At 35.3% G+C, this 20415-nt stretch overlaps 1 protein-coding gene across 2 annotated transcripts in view; it reads right to left on the reverse strand.

Annotated features, from left to right (window-relative positions):
* LOC126827502 (forkhead-associated domain-containing protein 1) overlaps positions 1-20415 on the reverse strand; it is a 37007-nt gene that overhangs the window by 11877 nt on the left and 4715 nt on the right. Inside the window, exons 3-16 of one of the 2 annotated variants that reach the window (XM_050556904.2) lie at positions 17021-17315; positions 16539-16612; positions 15645-15881; positions 14854-15024; positions 9737-9829; positions 8269-8373; positions 7562-7774; positions 6222-6461; positions 4808-5006; positions 4074-4262; positions 3534-3661; positions 2755-3082; positions 2033-2150; positions 1353-1619 (exon numbers count right to left, since the gene is read on the reverse strand). In XM_050556904.2, coding sequence (XP_050412861.2) covers positions 1353-1619; positions 2033-2150; positions 2755-3082; positions 3534-3661; positions 4074-4262; positions 4808-5006; positions 6222-6461; positions 7562-7774; positions 8269-8373; positions 9737-9829; positions 14854-15024; positions 15645-15881; positions 16539-16612; positions 17021-17315 — 2657 coding nt within the window. Of the gene's footprint in view, positions 1-1352; positions 1620-2032; positions 2151-2754; positions 3083-3533; positions 3662-4073; positions 4263-4807; positions 5007-6221; positions 6462-7561; positions 7775-8268; positions 8374-9736; positions 9830-13263; positions 13282-14853; positions 15025-15644; positions 15882-16538; positions 16613-17020; positions 17316-20415 lie in introns of both variants that reach the window. The other variant, XM_050556905.2, reaches the window with a different exon arrangement.

Below are 20415 nucleotides of genomic sequence, written 5' to 3' on the forward strand. Positions count from 1 at the left end.
ACCGGAGGACCCGGAGGAAACCCACAAGGCTAAACAGGCAACCCTACTACTTGTCACATACAACCTGTTGATTCGAAACCACGTGTTGAAGGCAGTTATCTTTTACAGAGATATTAGAAGACTTTTGAATACTCTGTGAAACAGATTGGATCTAATCATCAAGTCTGGAAATAAAGCATGTCACAAACATTTTCAGACACAAATTCCTGGGGTTTTAATGATATCTTTAATACCGGTACATGTCTGGCACAAAGTTTAAAATGTCACACACTAGTTCAATCTGTTTCACAGAGGATTACGAAAGTCTTCTAATATCTCTGTAAAAGATGATTGCCTTTAATATGTGATGTCACATCACGCAGCATCAATCATTGGTTCAATGGTACGTGCATTGTTTACATAAGACGTTACTGGTTCGGGCAGAATGGTGCCTTTAACTCATTTTAATACCTATTTACGCTAAAATAGGAAATAATTTTTACATACAAATACTTCAAACGTCTTTATTTTTCTAATATATCAACAAAATGTTTTAGAATTTAATTCGTCAGAGGAAAAAAGTTAATATTTGGGGCACATTATATAATTAAGTTGCATTGATGTCATCCTTGTCAGTGATTGTAGCGGGCTAGCGAATATTCACTGCTGATCAGTGTGACACTAGTTCAGATAGCGGCTGCAATTTCGTCAGGCACAACTAAAATCAATATATACAGTCCTGTTAACCCTGTGCATGTAGATGGTATATATATCATGTATTACATTAAATGTCACTGAATAAGTACACACTTTTATAAGCTCACACTATATCTTTCATTATGACAAAATTTGTGGCTTCACAAAACAGAAACTTGTTCAAGTAGCAAATTGTTATTAATGCATAAAACCAAGTATGTCCATTCTTTACATGGCGTTAAAACATACTATAATATGGTCATCTACTGAATCCAACAAAACTCTATTTTTTTAATAGAGACAACCAAAATATTGTTTGTTTACAATTAGTAACCTTATAGAAGGCTAAGAACTAAACTATGGGCCTTAATTAAGAATATTGAAAGTACCCCTACCTAAACTGTTAAAATTTCTAATAAAATACCAACTTACAATAGGTTGGGCCTTATTTAAGAATATTGCAAGCACCGGGAATTAAATTGCTAAAATTTCTAATAAAATTCCAACTTTCAACAGAGATGTTGGGCTTATTTAAGAATATTGCAAGAACCGTTGATTAAACTGTAATTCTTTCTAATAAAATTCTGACTTACAACAGAGATGTTGGGCCTTATTTAAGAATACTGAAAGATTCAGAGATTAAACTGTTAAAATTTCTAAAAAAAATTCCAACTTACAAGAGAGATTTTTCTAGCGTTTTAATTTCTTCTTTCTGTTTGTCGACTATTTTAGATAATTTGGCCATCTGTTGACGAGCTTCATTCAAATCTTTTCCCTTTCTCTCCAATAATTCTCGATTCTGTTCCATTTCTTGTTTTTGGTTTTCAGAAAGTTCGCCAGTTATGTCCGAGAGACGAGCAGAAGCACCAGTCAAATCTCGACGTAAACCTGTAATAACATCTTGTTGTGCCGACAACTGCTTCTTCAGTTCCGAATTATCCAGCCTGAAAATTGAGGCATTCACAATAATTTCAAAATTCTGGGTTATAAAAAGTTTCGGGATGCCCGCTAAGAAAGAGAGAGAGAGAAATGGACTTTAACGTCTACTCAACACAAAATTGGTCATTTTAGGACTACCATGTGGTACACTTTTTATTTCAATACTTTGTTTGCCCAGAGGTCTAAAGTGGTAGATGGAAATCTGAGGACCCAGAGAGAGAGAGTTATTTCAGAACTAACATATGTCTTTATTTCAATAATTCACTTTTTTTACACGCAATCCACACAACAGGACAATGTTCCTTGCCAGCAGCTTCCAGTCAGTTACATACTTGACTAACTCTTAGGCTGAGCACCAACGTATATTTTTACAGCACATGTGACATGTGTCGAGTAAAGTAAATCATTTTACTCGTACCTGAGAACAGAAATCAAATGTTCAAGGGCAGCTAACTCTTCAGTATTTCTCTGTATAACAACCTTGGGTTTCGGTGGTATAGTAGGTCTCTGAGCTTTAGTCAATTCTGTTTGTAAATCTAAAATAAAAGTAGAAAAGTTGTCACATTATGGTAGAGAGAGAGAGAGAGAAATAGGGTTTAACATCCACTCGACACAAACTAGGTCATTTCGGGACTAACATATGGCTCAATTTTATTTCAATCAATCGCTTGCGCGTAGGGGTCTTTAGCAGTGGGAGGAAACCGGAGGACCCGGAGAAAACCCACAAGGTTGGACACATTATGGTAGAGATAACTCTGTTCATAAAATGAAAGTTACATATATTTTTATGTGACAGCATTATCTGAGAACCATAATTTTTATTTAAGTGGCCTAAAATGAAAGATGAATACATTTTATAGTAAATACGTTCATCAGCTACTTACAAGTCTATCAAAAAATTGCAATGTAGTAATTTTATTTGGTTGTAAAAAAAAAATATCAGGGAACCATTTCATTAGAATTTTACATTTTCACCACAAAGCTTTGAATGACAACTTAAATTTAATACGCTTGACCATAATATTTGATAAAATAAATCATGCAACCAATAAAGGTTCCATTTAACTTCTTGTTCTGCAGTAATAATAAAACACAATTTATATGGAAAACAATCACAGTAAACAATACAATATTTTGTACCTTGCATTTTACAGTTTAATGTCTTGATTTCATCCTGATAATCCGCATTAGATTTACTGACTTTACTTAGTCGTTCTTCCATAGCACAGATCGTCACCGCATGCTGGCTCACTTGTTCTCTATGAGCTACTAAATTATCTTGATGAAGCTGTTCCTGAGCTTCCATTTCTTTACGGATGGCCGCAATCTCATCTATTTTCTGTTGGTCCATTTTGATCAGATCAGCTCGTAGTTGGGCCTCTGAATCTTTAAGTTTATCATATTGGTCAATGGCTGTTGAGGCTTGTTCTAGTTTCGAGGCACCTTCTTCTTGCTGTTTAGAGTAAGACTGAAATTTATGTAAAAAAAACATTTGAATACGAGCTTGGTTTAAAAAAAAAAAAAATATGAAAGAATGGTATCTTTAATAGATGATCATTTAAACTTGCTATAAGAGTTCAAAAATAGATCATGCAAAATGAATATATTAAAAATATCAAATTACTTTATTTTGCACAAAGTGATGAGTGTTTGAAGTTTTGTCAAAATGTATCGTAGATTGTTAATTATCGTAGCAATAGTACTTGACAATTTTGACTGAGTCTTGATTATCTATTGTATCATTAAACTTTTAAACATTTTTTTTAATCTACTTAAAATCAGAGCTATCCAATGGCTCAGAGAGTTGTTTATGGGCTTGTCATATTAATAAATGTTTAAATAATAATTTATAAAACTGAATTCTGAATTGAAATCCCTGGACTAAACCGTTCTAATATAATGGTGGTTTAAAATGATACCTCTCTTAACTGTTCCAACGAGGCTTCAAGTTCTTCTATTTTTTTTCGTTCTGATATTTCAACATTTTCTCGTTTTTCGGCTTCAACTGCTCGGATTTCATCAATAGCTACATTTAATTTTTCTTCACCTAAAACATATAAAAAATAAACATTATAAAATATACAGAATATAAAAGAATCAAAGCATTTTGAAAGTTATGACTGTCAACTGATTTGGGGTGTTAATATGTTTTAGGTCAAAAGGCTTGTCATTGAGTCAAGAAGCTTGTGACTGAAATGACAAGGACTAAAGTTGTGGGTTTTCTCACGGTCCTTCAGTTTCCTTCGACGACAGAGAATTATTGAAATAAAATTTTACTATATGTTAGTCCCAAATTGACAGTTTGTGTCAAGTAGACGTTAACCCAGTTACTCTTTTTTCTCGTTCGTAAAATTCATAAAAAATCAACACAAACAAGGTCATTTCAGGACTAACATGATACAATTTTGTTTCAATAATTCGCTTAAGGGTAGAGGTCTTTAAAATTTATAAAAACATACCTTCTAATCTGGCTTTTTCTACTGCGTCTGTTAGTTTGTCATTTAATTCTTTTGTTAAAGCATCAAGTTTCTGTTGTAATTCTTCTTTGTAGATATTTTCAGCATCTGTAACTTGTGCTTGTAATCTGTCTTTATCTTCTATAGTTGATTTCAGTTTATCATTTAACTGAAGTATATGTTTATCTGGACCTGAAACATTAACAGGTTGTTTAAACACTTGGGTTAAACTGGTTTAAAATATACTGGCGATGTATCAACCAGCTTAACTTTGTCGTTCAAAAATACAAGTCTGGAAAATAAACCAGTTTAAAAAGAAAACTTTTCTTAAAAGGTAGCTTATCTTAGCTGCCTTAGCTCCAGCTAGATTTGGGCATGTACAGAAAGTTATCTTCCAGGCAAAATGACATGTGCCCATGCGTAATTAACTCTAACAGTGAATCAAATTGCATGGTTCCGATCAGTTTTGAGAAACTTGTAATTGTGGAGAAAAAAAATTGGAATGGAAGGATGGAACCAAATTCAATATCCGTCATTTAATTTTATTTAGCGCAGGATATTTAAGTGAAAACACAATGGCATGACCCATTGGGGTTAAACAAATTGTTTCAATGGCATTTAGTAATTGAACTGGGATATACAGGTCACACTTCTATGGAATACAATTACTGCTTGTTACTTAGCCCACGTTTCTTCTAGGCTTCTCTAGTCATTATCAAGCAAACGACAAGTCCTACCTTCATTTGATAATTTGACGTTAAAGCCACTGGTCTCTAAGGCACATTCAATACTGTGTTCCCATGACGATGTGACTCCTAGAACCTCGGCCATGATATCTCTCATCCAAGTAAACGTATCATCAGTAGTTAAAGATTTAACAATTTCTATTTCTTGATCAACATATTCACATTTTAAACCTCTCTCACTTAATCGTAGCTACAAAAATAAATATGGAGAAAATATTACGAAATAAATAAAAGCGGTTTAACCCGTTAAGAGTGGCGTTTTTAAAACGTTAACTACTCCCTATTGTGTAATTAATTTGACGAAGTGACGAAGAACTGTGTACTATGTTCTAAGAATAGGTTGGGGAAAATACCTCCAAGGCGTAATATTACGCCCTACACACAGGGAGTGGCAGTTGTCCAGGACATAATATAACATCCTACACATGCTGCGATCGTGGAGGAATTCCCACAGTGAGTGGCAGTTGTCCAGGACGTTATATAACGACCTACGCACTTGTTAACAAACTTGAGGACAAGACACAAACTACACAGACATTGTAAGCAATAAACAACAAATATCGAAACAAGTGCATGGATAAAAACAATTCACAATAAAAAGGATGGTAATCAGGGTAGAATTTCGGAAAACACTCAAAATTAATGAATAAGGTGTACATATTTAGCAAACAGAGAGAGAGAGAAATGGGGTTTAACGTCCACTCGACACAAACTAGGTCATTTCGGGACTAACATATGGTTTAATTTTATTTCAATAATTCGCTTGCGCATAGGGGTCTTTAGCAGTGGGAGGAAACCGGAGGACCCGGAGAAAACCAATGAGGTTGGGCAGGCGACCCTACTCCTTGTCACGTACAACTGGGGATTCGAAACCACGCCAGTTGACTCAATGACAGGCTTTATGATGCAGCGCGCACATGATTTAGCAAACAGGAGCAAAAGCAAACAAGAATATTCATCAGTATGACGGACAAAAACTTCTCACTAATAGCATGAGTAGAGAGACTTAAGGATATATTATGGAAGATTAGATAAAGAGCTGGCAGTTCTCCCTATAATAGTTAACAACTAGATAATGTAAAGGGAATATGCTGAAAAGTTCAACCGAGAAAAACCTTATTTTAAAATCACTGTAGCCTTGATTGTCATTGTTACTGCTGTCATGATAATTAACAAAGTCTCGATTATCCATTTTTGCGATTAATCATCAATAAGCGTTGAAAAGCAGATCGGATTCAAATCCAATGAAAATCGAACACATAGAATGGAATCGAGAGTTGATTATGGTCATTTCATGTTAATAAATGTCTAATTAATAATTTATATAACATTTCAGGCCTAAAGAAAGACCTGCAATAGGCAGATTTAGCTCTCCCATAATTTATGTTTAAGCATGTGTACTTACCACACTCGCTTGCATTAATTCTTTAAGTTGATCACAGTTTGTCTTCATCTCATTATTTTGAGTTTTCACTTCTTCCATGTCAGTTTCAAGTTTAGTTATGTGGTTCTTTAATTTACCTCGTTCTTCAATCAGCTGTTTCAAAGTGTCAATCAAATCGTCGTCTGTCAGTTCTGTTTCAGGGGCAGGTAATCCTGATGAACCATAAGCAACTTGAATAATTCGATTTCTAAATCGCTCCAACTGTAAAAAGAGCGACCAAAAGAGATAACAACAAGAAAAACCACTCACATCCAATAAAATTAGTTCCAATGGCTTGAACGGCAACAGGGCTAATGAAAACGTCCAAGGAAATTTGAAATGACAGGGGCGCAAGGCCTTTTTTTTCAGTTCGAACAGTCAGCGGATCTTTCACATGCTGCCCATGGTATACATGTACTCTCGGTTTTGGTCCCAACCAAATGACTAGACGTTTTATCTTGCCAGCCCCCATTCCGAAAATTAAATAGGGAGAGAGAGAGAAATGGGGTTTAACGTCCACTATACACAAACTTGGTCATTTCGGAACTAACATATGGTTCAATTTTATTTCAATAATTTGCTTGTGCATAGGGGTCTTTAGCAGTGGGAGAAAAACTGAGGACCTGGAGAAAACCCACCAGGTTGGACAGACGACCCTACACCTTGTCACGTACAAGCGGGGAATCAAAACCACGCCACTTGACACAATGACAGCCAGTAAATCAAATAGTCCTGTATGCCTATGATCTGTGTGTTTTATTCATATTCCTGATTCCCTAAGCATCTTTTTGTCTTGAAAAAATAGATCGAAAGTAGATGCATTTCGTCTCCAGTAAAATCACAGCAGCTCACACACAGTTACACTATAATTTAAATGAAATGAAATGGGGTTTAACGTCCTACTGTTCTGCTCCTATACTAGGCTAATGAAGACGGGCATACGCCTTACAGTGTGCTATGAGGGAAATTTTGCCCGGGCAGCGGCACTATCGCCTACTCTTATATCGAATTCTAATGTATACACGGAACCTCAGTTTTTTCGTATCATCCGAAGGACTAGACAGCTGTCCTTGACAGGCCCTCCGTTCTGCACCACTGACAAGGGGAAACCACATCGGAAAATCAGGATGAAGTTTCTCGGCCAGTGCAGGGATCGAACACCCGACCTCCAGGCTAGCAAGCCAGCGTCTTAACCACCTAGCCACCGTGGCACCCCTATAATTTAAAGCATTATTATGTATTTAGATATGCTATCTCATATGTCATAATCTCATATTGTCCTGCAACCATCTCAAGATGTCGAGGATTTTGAAATAACTCACCCTTTTTGTTGCCTGCTCTAGATCAACTCTTACTACACGTTCAGTTCTCTGCATGTCAAGGAACTGAGACTTTGATGTATCAAGTTCAGCTTGAAGCTTACGATTAATGTCTCTTTCTTCGAACACGGATTGCTTAGATTTATCCAGTTCACCCCGGACTGAGGTCACTAAGTCTTGCAACTCTGTTACTTTATTCTCAGCTGTTTTAAATTTCTAATAAATAAAATACAGGTTATAAGCAACTTAGAAGTCTAATGATGGAGAGGATCTAAGTTTTTCAGGTAGCAAGTTCCACAAATTGGCAACTCCACCATAGGAGCTGAGTTTCTATTTTGGGACAAGGTTGTTCTTAGTACTTGATCATAGATTCTTTGATAGCATGCAAGGTACCACAAGTTCTCTCATATAAGATGGCACTACACAGTACACACATTGACATATAAGAGACATCAATTTGAAGTCAATTTGTGTCTGAACTAGAAGTCAGAAATGAAATGAAATGAAATGGGGTTAAACATAATACTGTTCTGCTACAACCGGGCTAATGAAGACAGGGAACTAGAAGTCTGTGAAGTGACCTAAGTACATGGGTGATTCTGTCTCTCAAAGGATCCTTGCTGCTTTACTTTGTACATGCTGTAGTTTATAGCTGAAAACTTTCAGAAATGTCTTAAAAACAATGTAATTTAATGTCATCTTGTACATACCTGTCTCAAACTCATGAGTTCTCGATCTCTAGCATTATTAGCTTCTGCTGTTTGTTTACTGTCAGCTAGAGCAGACGCAGCATAATTCTCTTTTAGTTTAGTTATCTAAAACAATCATTTCATGCTTAATTTATTTTTATAGAGTTATTATTACAAAATAAAGATAGAGAAATGGGGTTGATGTCCACTTGACACGAAGTAGGTCATTTTAGGACTAATATATGGTACAATTATATTTTAATAAATCACTGAGGCCCAGAGAAAACACACCAAGTTTTGGAAGCTTGGGATTGAAATGATGCCACTTGACTCAATGACAGTTCTTATGATCTAAACCACTCAACCGTCTGCTCTCTTATGGTATATCTGATATCACAATCTGATTAAAATACAGATCTATATTCTGTTTCGTTTTTTTATACTTTCGATGGCCTACACTACATGAAGATCTAACCGGTTGTTGTGATAGGTCGTGTTAGAGGTCATACGAGCGGAAAATGAGCCTATGAAGTCAGATATTTGATTAACCAATCAGCATTAATGTTACTAGTGGATTACCCACAGTTCCGTGCAAAACATGCCTAAAGCTCGCCGTAACAGACCGTTTCATTGGCAAATCCCTCACACAATTCAGAACACGTCAATGATAACAACTCTTCCAGATCCTAGTGTAGTAAAGACAAGTAAAACGAGGAATTCTGAACTATAAAAACGAAACAAAATAGGATCTGTGTTTTAATCAGATTGTCTGATATCACATTCAATAATATTGAGTATATTCTACAGTGACTATATGGTAAGATTTTAACATTTGTTTCTTATATTTTAAGTCAATTACTGGTAAACACCAATCCATCGGAGATCATTAAATATACATATGTATTATATATCTAAATAATCATTAAATATTTATTATACAAATTATAGGTGTCTGTATTTGTCTATTCAACTCTCCTGAGTTAAAGGCTCAATACCACTCTTGTTGTAACTGAATAATATGTCCCAATCTTTATTCTGGTCAACAAATTGTACTATTTTACAATATTCCAATTAATTGATGATACAAATTTCATCTTAACACACCTAATTTAAAAAATTGGAAAAATTCAACTAAATGATTTGAAAAGCCTGACGTAAAGCTTTTCAAATGTGACTTGGATTTAAAAATATTTTTGAACCCTTTGGTGGGAAAAGTAAAATAGGATTTAATGGATAATTTACACAACAGGTAGGACACGAACACATCTAGTACTTAGAATAAGGCTATCTTTTATTTTCTGGAGCTGTCAAGCCAGCAAGAGTGTTATTGTCCCTTTAAGCTTTGTGCTCCTCAGACTGAGAATGTTGGGTAACCCTGGTTTAAGCCATAGTTTAGTAACACTGACAGTCCAGAGCAGTATTAAAAATATTAACATTAGATGAAAAAAGTGCAATTAAGTCAAACACCGTGAAGTTAATAACAACAAACCTTATTATTAGCTGCTGTTAGTTGGATATCTCGTTCGCGTAGTTCTTTTTTCACCATTTCTAATTCTCGACTTAACTTACTTAAAGACGAATCCTGCAAAGTTCAGATAACATACAAAATACAAGAAAAATATGTGCTATATACAGTGTATTAAAAGCTACTGACCGTCATTTGCATTTTTCCGAAAGTAGCTTAATTTTTTTTTACAGTTTAATCCACCCTAAAATGTACTCACATTAATTATATTACATTTAAGAGAGAGAGAGAGAGAGAGAGAGAGAGAGAGGGTGTCACTGTCCACTCAACACAAACTAGGTCATTTCTAGACTAACATATGGTTCAATTTTATTTCAATAATTAGCTTATGCGCAAGGGTCTTTAGCAAAGGGAGGAAACCAGAGGACCCGACACAAACTAGGTCATTTTGAGACTAACGTATGGTTCAATTTTATTTCAATAATTCGCTTGTGAGTAGTGGTCTATAGCAGTGGGAGGAAACCGGAGGACCCAAGAAAACTCACGAGGTTGGACAGGCGACCCTACTCCTTGTCACGTACAACTGGGGAATCGAAACCAGTTGACTCATTGACAGACCTTATGATACAGTGCACACATACTAACCATTCAGCCTTCCAACTCCCCAATTTACACGTAATAAAAAAAACAAACCAAAATATCCTAGCTTGGATTCAATCAGAATTGAAACAGTCTCACCAAAAGAATTTACCAAACACTTATTATAGCTGGGGCTGGCTTGTTCATGTCATCTGAACGGGATACCAAATTTTCAATTTATCATATCTTTGTAAATACTAATGGGGAAATGAACTGTTTTTGAACAGATATTCATTTTGGAAATTTAGTTTTACAATACCGTAGTCTGCAAGGGATTTAAAATACTTCAAATGACAGTCAGCAGTTTGAACAGAACATAGTATTAGGACGATATGAAATATAGTGCACAGTTTATTAAAGTTATACACAGAAATAGTTTACATGTCAAGAACCTGAGCCCATTTCACGAAACCTACATAAACTTACTCAAACAGTAGTTCAATATAGTTGTACAGTAAAATGTTCAATAAACAGAGCACAATTTATATGGGAAAACAATCACTGGTTTATTATATACAGATATATATAAGCACGACTTTTCTATAAGTATCAAGCACAATAATACCAAAGTTTACCAAATGTCATTGTGCTTGATAAGGATAAAAGGACAATTATCGAAATGTGCTTACATGTATATAATAAATCAGTGTTTCCCATAAAAAATGTTTCTCAAATACTAAATGCCACTTAAAAATCATGTTCGTAAGTCATTTGTGAGCTTCGTGAAACTGGTCCTCGAGTTAGTATTCTGAGAAAGGAACAAGAAAAAAGCCCTGAGCGAGGAATCAAGATATTTCAGTTTTTGACAGGAAAATGTTCAGACTGACATGCAGAGCTCTATTTAAATTCCAATATTCCAAGATTCAAGATTACTTAGATCCCATATTCCAAGGGTCAAGATTACTTAGATCCCATATTCCAAGGGCCAAGATTACTTAGATCCCATATTCCAAGGGCCAAGATTACTTAGATCCCATATTCCAAGGGCCAAGATTACTTAGATCCCATATTCCAAGGGCCAAGATTACTTAGATCCCATATTCCAAGGGCCAAGATTACTTAGATCCCATATTCCAAGGGCCAAGATTACTTAGATAACATATTCCAAGAGTCAAGATTACTTAGATCAGAAAATTCCCAGAATCAAGATTACTTAGATCTCATATTCCAAGGGTCAACATTATTTAGATCAGAATATTCCCAGTCAAGATTACTTAGATCAGAATCTTCCAAGGGCCAAGATTACTTAGATCAGAATCTTCCAAGAGTAGAGATTACTTAGATCACATATCACAAGAGTCTAGATTACTTAGATCACATATCGCAGAGCCAAGATTACTTTGAGCATCATATTCCAAGAGTCAAGATTACCTAGATCACGTTAGCCAAATTACTTAGATCACATGTTACAAGAGTCAAGATTACTTAGATATATCACAGAGGCAAGATCACTTAGATATATCACAGTCAACATTACTTAGATCAGAATATTCTGGAAGTCAACACATTCCAAGACTTAAGATTACCTAGATGTTGCTCAAATTATTATTATTATTAAGTTTATAAAGTTCTATCATCTAGATATGCAAGAATTGATAGAATTAACATTTAATTTTATTAAAGAATTTCCATAATCTCATACAATATAGGACTTCATAACCCAAAAGGATACTACTATGTCTGTTTATGCAATATAAATGTTATATTTCATGCTAAATAATTTGCTAATGCTTTCTTTATATACAAGATACATTTGTGATATTTAAATGTGTTTGATAAAATATCATTATAATATATATATTTGTGATATTCAAACGTGTTTATATTAGACTAAACCTATATACATGTATCACACTAAGCTAATATGAGTTGAAGTGCAACAGACTGAAAGGGAGACAACCACGATCTTGTTTCTATCAAAATTCTAGTATTTTCTGAGTTATAAGTTTTGAAAATAAAATTTTGACACATGCTCTTAAACTAGATATCTGATGGCTTTGATATTCCATTTTATACTCTGTCGAATCTGATATCAATAGAAACAAGTATGAGTTTCATGTAAATCATACTTGAATTGACAGAGCTTTTAAATTTTTATCAAATAGCATTGTCACCGCCCCCTCCCAAAGAAAACAAAAGTAACAGGATGAATAGTGCTTGGGGCCCAATTCCTGGTCTAAAACGACACCTCTCGCTTTTGTAACAATTAATTTAAAAATTAATTCAGACGAATTTTAACCAAGATAATTTTTCTATGTGATCGGAAGACATAGCAAGCATAACCTACTCAGTACCTACTTTAAGAGCACTCAATAAATTTCAATCTTATAAGACATTTACTTGGACCAAGGACAGATAAGTTAATAAACTCTGAATATTCAACTCTATCTACGACTCCCTGATTTTCTTTACAGAGAGAGAAATGGGGTTTAACGTCCACTCGACACCGATTTTCTTTATAAGAAGGGCACATATATATTTTGTTATTGTCAGAATATTCATCACTATCTACTGTACATGTAGGTTATCTACATGATAACTAGATACTTCTGACTGGTGACAGAGACATTTATTCACTGAATATTTCTCCGAGGGGGTATTTTACATTACCATACTAATGCCTATACTATAATTTTGTTCTATCATAAACAGACTTTTCTAATTGGTGACAGACTTACATTCATTCAATATTTCTAAACAATACAATTGCCTATACTATAATTATGTTCTAACATACACAGACTTTTCTAACTGGTGACTGACTTGTGTTCATTGACCATTTCTCAACTACACAGGATTTTGTACGTGAAATAATATTGTTGGATTTTTTTTAAAAGAAAACAAGAATGAGGCATGCAGTGTCTTGATCTAAAACACACAAGAGATAGAGAACGGTAGTTCTAATGACTCACCCAATCGTTTTCATCGTACTAAATAATAATATCAAAAAATGTTATTTTACTATTTTAAATATTAATGAAATGAAATGGGGTTTAACGTCCTACTTTTTTTTACTCCATCCAGACTAATAAGACAGGCATACTCCATGTGAGTGTGCCATAAGGGAAATTTTGCCCGGATAGCGGCACTATGGTCTACTCTTATTCTGAATTCCAATTGTGTAGGGTTCCTTTACGTGCACACTGAAGTGTTCACAGGACCTTGGTTTTCATTCCATTCGAATGACTAGCCACTGTTTCTTATCAGGCACATCATCCTACACCTGTCTTGAATATTAACTTTACTAAAGATTCTAATGAAATTTTGAAATTCAAGAATATATCTTTAAATTAAAGTCTACACGGCAAAATACAAGTTAAAGATGCATTATGTAAGATTTAGCTTTCACTATAATAGTTAAAAATTAGATAATGAAAAGGGAATACATTGTATCTTAAAAATTTCAGTAAAATTACTTCATTCTGAGCAATGTTAGGGCTGTTTGGAAAATAGCAGAGTCTCGTCTGTCATTGCTACCGTTGTTACGATAGTAAACAAAGTCTCAGATTTTAATTACACCATTAACCGCAAATTGTGTTTAAATCCGTTGAAAATCTAGAGCATCCGATGGCATTGAGAGTTGATTATGTTCTTGGCAAGTTAACAAATGTCTAATAATTTATATAACATCTAAGGCCTAAAGAAAGATCTGCAATAGGAAGATTTAGCTCTTGCATAATGCATCTTCAACAAATTTGTTATTTACATGTACTACAAAGATAAGCTTTTAAAAACTAAAAATGATGGTGTCGTGTATCTTCAGGCAGATTGGAGAGGTCATTTCCATATAGGGAAGTTCATCCAGATTTTCCGGCGTGGTTCCCCCTTGACGGAGGGCCTGACAAGGACAGTTGTCTAGTCCTTCGGATGAGACAAAAAACCGAGGTCCCGTGTATACATTGGAATGCACGTAAAAGATCCCTTGGCAGTTGGAATTCGATATAAGAGTAAGCGATAGTGCCGCTGCCCTGGCAAAATTTCCCTCATAGCACACTGTATGGCGTATGCCCGTCTTCATTAGCCCAGCATAGGAGCAGAACAGTAGGACGTTAAACCCCATTTCATTTCATTTCAATTTCCATATAGGGAATTCTTAGTTAGAGAGACAGACAAGATCGCCCACCCTGACCTAATTGGTGTCTAACTTGACCTCCCCAACCCACACTAAAATAGACACCCCCAAATATGTTATAGTGAAATAACCTCTTTGATCAGGAAAAAATATAAAAAAAGATTGATCAAATATAATGACTTGCTTTCTACTGTTGATTTTTGTTCCAAACACGTCTTTTGTTTAATTTTTTTCAAATTAAGCATTTCAAGCTTTTCTACATAGCATATCATCTTCGTTTCACCTAATCAAAGAAGTTCTGTTGGTTTAAAATAGAGGAAGAAAATAAAACAGTTTGCGATTCAAATTAAAGAATTTAATAGCCCATTATTAACATAACATCTAGACTGTCAGAACCAACTGACTTGCTGAAATGGATTTGTCAACATACCTTAGAAGACATGTCTCGCTGCATCTGGGTCACTAATCCAGATGTGATATTTTTATCTTTCCGTATTCTTTCCATCTCGTTACGAGTGCTATTTAACTCTTTGACTTTATCGGCCAAATCTTGTCGAACCTTGTTGGGATTTTCGGACGATTCATACTTTAGTTTTGAAATCTAAAAAAACAACAGGTTGTGATTTGTGAAGGGGAAGCAAAAGTGATCATAAAAAGTGAGGCTGGTCAGAGTTATTCCCCCTTGCTCTGACAGCAGTGTCACATCCTTTCAATAAAAACCATAATCATGGCTACTAGTAACAAGTAATAGTTATGAATGTAACTAGTCATGATACATAACCAGATTGACATGCATTCAAATACATTCCAGTTGCAAAAAATAGATATGTTAACTTCTAACTGAAAAAACCTGTATAATAGAGTTAGCTCCCTTGTTGTGAAGCTGGTGGTGTTTATTTCGTCATGCTGCTGAACCCTGCCTGCAGCTTTATTCACAAAATCTCAAACTAAAATATTTAATGGATGTAGCCTTTTCAGATCAAATTTTTTACTACGATTTTAATTCTCAACGAATGAAAAGGATACATTCTAGTAAAATATTTTAGTAGGCCTATACATTTTCGTAAATAAAGCCACTGGGTTCAAAATCATGCATCATGCCATAACCAGACATCAAAAAATAAATTTGGTGAGCAATTTCAATGCATTATTAACAGTTCAAAATAAAAGAGGGGAAAAAATAAAACAAAATAAAATGAAAATATGGTGACGTGAACCAACCTGTTCTTTCAAGATGGCTATTTCCGTTTTTTTACTAGTGACATCATTCTCTAGTGAAGATAATTTTTGTGAGAGATCGGCTTCACCACCTACCCTGTTACTTTCATAATGAACTCTGTTAACTAATTCAGAGTTTTCTTGCTGTAGTTTTTGGACGAGCTGATCCTTGCGGAAGGAATCCATCTCGACGCCCCGTAATCGACCTATTTCTTCCGTTAGCTGTAGCAGTTTCTGTTCCTGAAGAAGGCGAATAAGAAAAAAAATAAAATGAGATTTAAAACGTATTGATTTCGAACATAATTAGGTGAGGAAATTGAACCATTTATTTAAATATCATCAGTCACTGTTATCAAAGAAAAAAACATTAACGACATTGGTGCTTTGGAGATATGCACTGGTTGTTAAAAACATAATTTTGATTGGCTGTGGATTTGACTATACAGTTACACTACAGGAGTGCAAATATGATTTTATTCACAATTTGAGACAAATCTGCTAACCATTAAACATACATTATGCAAGAGCTAAATATGTCTATTGCAGGTCTTTCTTTGGGTCTGAAATGTTATCTAAATTATTAATTAGACATTAATTAACCTATTTAGACCATAATCAACTCTAGATGGCATCACTAGCCTGGGATCTTTAGTGGATTATGAGCCGATTTACTGCATAACTTTCCTTCACCATTTAACGATTAAATGGATAATCAAGACTATGCTGTTTTTCGTACTGACTATAGTAATGATGATCGAGGCTAGGCGGAAATTTCAACCGCTTAGTTCTCGGTTCATAGTGGATCAATTTGACTGAAATTTTCAGCAAATTGCCTTTACATTATCTAGTATCTTGAATGTCCTTCAAATTTATAAAACATTTGATTTTGTTATCTACCTTATCCTGCATCATGGACATAAAATCTGGTGAATTATTCTGGTTGGTGCCATTACGAGGTGTTGTCCAGTTACCTGAAATATATGTATCAAACATTATGTGTGATGAATGGTTGTGACAGGTGCCTTATGTCCAAGTTTGCCCTTGTACATGTATCTACAGAGAGAGAGAGAGAAATGGGGTTTAATGTCCACTCAACACAAACTAGGTCATTTCGGACTAACTCATGGTTAAATTTTATTTCAATAATTTGTTTGTGCATAGGGGTCTTTAGCAGTGGGAGGAAACTGGAGGACCCGGAGAAAACCCACGAGGTTGGACAGGCGACCCTACTCCTTGTCACATACAACCGGGGAATCAAAACCACGCAAGTTGACTTAATGACGTGCTAAACATTCTGCCATCCAACTCCCCAATGTGAGTTAAAATTTGAGTGAAAAGTGAGTTGAGCAGACGAAAAAACAAATTAAACTTTTGTTTACCTGATCTTTGCGTTATGCTGGATACAACCTGACCATTAGGTGGCAGACGACCATCAAAGCTGCCTCTTCTTGCTGACCCTGCACTCAATGGTCGTGATCTTAAAGGTGGGTGTGGAATTGGGCCTGATGGGTTTTGATGAACCCACATACCTGAAGGGGGTAAGGCAGTGACTGTAGTGGTTATGTATGGTAAACCTTGGTTAGATTGTGTTTGATCGTGATTAGATGGTGAATCCCCCATTACCCGTAATGGTTGATTCCACGCTGGTCTTTGCTGTACTGGAGGATAAACAACCTAAAAGAAAAATACCAAAAATGAAATGGGGGTATAAATAAGGTCCTACTTTTCTGCACCTGCAGTGTGCTTCGAGAGAAATGTTTCCCAGACAGCAATTGAATTCAAATTTTACGTGCATTACAACTTGAACACAAGAACTAGATGTTGCTCAATGCCAGGCCCTACAGTCTGCACCATGCTGCAAAATCGTTCTCTGCCAGCACAGAGAGTAAACTCAATGTCCTTCAGAAAGCCACCGCCTTAGTCACTGAGCCATCGTTAAAATAAAAATTGTACCATGTTAGTACCGAAATGACAGTTTAATAATAATAATAACAATAAGTCTATCTATATCGCGCTAATTCTTCATATAGCCCTGCTCATGGCACTATAAAAAGCACAATCACTTTAGCAAATATTTCTCAAATAAGTTTGTGACCTTGAACCCCATTTGTCTCTCATTCATTCTCTCTCATGCTAAAATTTTATTCAACCTTTCTCTCTCTCTAGTTTGAGTCAAGTGGGCCTTAATCTCCATTTTTCTTTCACTCTCATGCTAAAAATTTAACTCTCTCTCTGGACAATCTATTTGACATTTATGAATATACATGTACCTGTATATTGCATGTCCATATATGATCTCCTGTTATTGACCTGTATATCTACATGTCTATGTTTATATTGGTTACTAATCCTAATCCAAATACATGTATTATATCTATATATATTACACTATATCTCTATATGCAATAAGTGCATTAACTGTATATGTTGAGTATATGTACATAGATACTGCATAATCATTTTTCATTCATATAAATATCTAATTCAAAGGACAACAAGTTTATACCAGTAGGAATAATGGCTGTTGAAATGAAACGAAATGGGGTTTAACGTCCTACTGTTCTGCTCCTAAACTGGGCTAATGAAGACGGGCATACGCCATACAGTGTGCTATGAGGGAAATTTTGCCTGGGCAGCGGCGCTACGGCCTACTCTTATATCGAATTCCAACTGCCAAGGGATCTTTTAAGTGCACTCCAATATGTACACGGAACCTCGGTTTTTCGTCTCATCCGAACGACTAGACAGCTGTCCGTGTCAGGCCCTCCATCCTGCATCACTGACAAGGGGGAAACCACGCCGGAAAATCTAGATGAACTTTCTCGACCAATGCAGGGATCGAACACCCAACCTCCAGGCTAGCGAGCCAGCGTCTTACCCACTTAGCCATGTGATCACCATAATGGCTGTTATTAATCAGCCTTTAATAGTTATTGCTGAATATGCAAATTAATTTAGAAATTAGAACAGTTTAAGATTTGTTATATATAGTATACCTTATTTATCTCTCTATAACATGGTTAAATGTAACCAGACATTATCTTGTTTGCTATCAAATTTAAGAAGTGGGGTTTTCAAATTAATATTTGTGAAAAAGTGGGAATTTTCAGATGCTGTAAATGGCCATGATGATATGCATGTATTGTGATTTTACATTATGGCTCACTAGCCAGTGTGGGCCTAGATTTTCCAGCGAGGGACAATGCATAGTGGTTAGGATGGGATGAAAAACTGAGGTCCAGTGTACACATAGGACTCCACTTAAAAGAACCCTTGGCAGTTAGAATTCAATACAAGAGTAGTTGGGGCATAGTGCCACTATCCAGGAAAAATTTCCTTCATAGCACACTGTATGGTGTATACGTATGCATGTCTTTATTAGCAAAGATGGAGAAAAAAAGTAGGACGTTAAAACCCATTTTATTTTGATTTTTATGTATTGATAATAATATTTCTACTTAAACTCATTGAAAGATAACGCTTCTACACAAGTAGTTACATGTATATATATATATATTCATATTAATACCCTTTTTTTTAATTTTCAACTATTTATTCACTGACAAATGAAATATAGTACCATTAAATGCAAGTCTCGAACAAAGGGGTGAAATTTCCTGGTTTCTAGGTGGTAAATTAAAAACAGAGAGAAGAGGTGAACAATATTTCCTAGGTTGCTAGGTGGTAGATCAAAAAATAGGCCCATCAATGAAGATTATACAAGTATGCCTAGGGTTCTTTTACATGCACCTCAGTTTTTTTGTCCTATCCAAAAGACAAGATACTGTGACTTGCCACAAACTCCGCCCTGCACCAATGAAGGTGAATGTTTTATCCATTGATTGAACGGTATATATTTTAATCAATCATGTAACTACGCCCTATCTGTTAATCTCTCTACTACCTTATTAATTATTCAATAATCTTATATAAAGATCAACTTTAATCTATCTTATTCTGTTCCAGAATCAAATATTTAAATCTTCAATCTTCAATCTACATGTACATTGTCAATGGGAAGACAGTCTGTGTTTGTAGGCAAAGGCTTTAACAAAATATGCACAAGAAAAGAAGATATTTATAAGATTATTTGGAAATTGAATTAAAAAAAGAAAACAATTTAATTTAAATATCAAGAGTTGATCATCTCCTGGCTTGGATTAAATTATATTAAAAAGAGGCCAATCAAAAGGTTTTACCAAACACAATGTCCTGAATATCGTCTGTGGAGCCACGGTGGCTAAGTAAGGCGTTGGGTCGCTAATCGGGAGGTCCCGAGTTCGATCTCCGCGTTGGCCAAAAAAGTTCATCAGGATTTTCCGGCATTGTTCCCTCTTGTCGGTGATGCAGGATGGAGGGCCTGGCAAGGGACAATGTATAGTCTTTTGGATGGGATGAAAAACCGAGGTCCCGTGTACACATTGGCATGCACATAAAAGATCCCTTGGCAGTTGGAATTCGATATAAGAATATTTCACTCATAGTTATAGCACACTGTATGGCATATGCCCGTCTTCATTAGCTCAAAATCTCTCAAATGATGATCAGCAATTCAATTGTTTTTAATTTCGTTTCTTTCAAAACATTTGAAGAAAAAGAAAGAATAAAAGACGATCAGCAACTTGACATGTAAATGAATCGAATGAAATGAAATGGAGTTTAACGTCCTATTGTTCTGCTCCTAAACTGGGCTAATGAACAGTGTGCTATACATGTATATTGAATTCCAACAGCCAAGGGATCTTTTACATGCATGCCAATGCATACATGGGTC

The sequence above is a fragment of the Patella vulgata genome, chromosome 7, assembly GCF_932274485.2.
Source record: "Patella vulgata chromosome 7, xgPatVulg1.2, whole genome shotgun sequence".
NCBI classification, from domain to species: Eukaryota; Metazoa; Mollusca; class Gastropoda; family Patellidae; genus Patella; species Patella vulgata.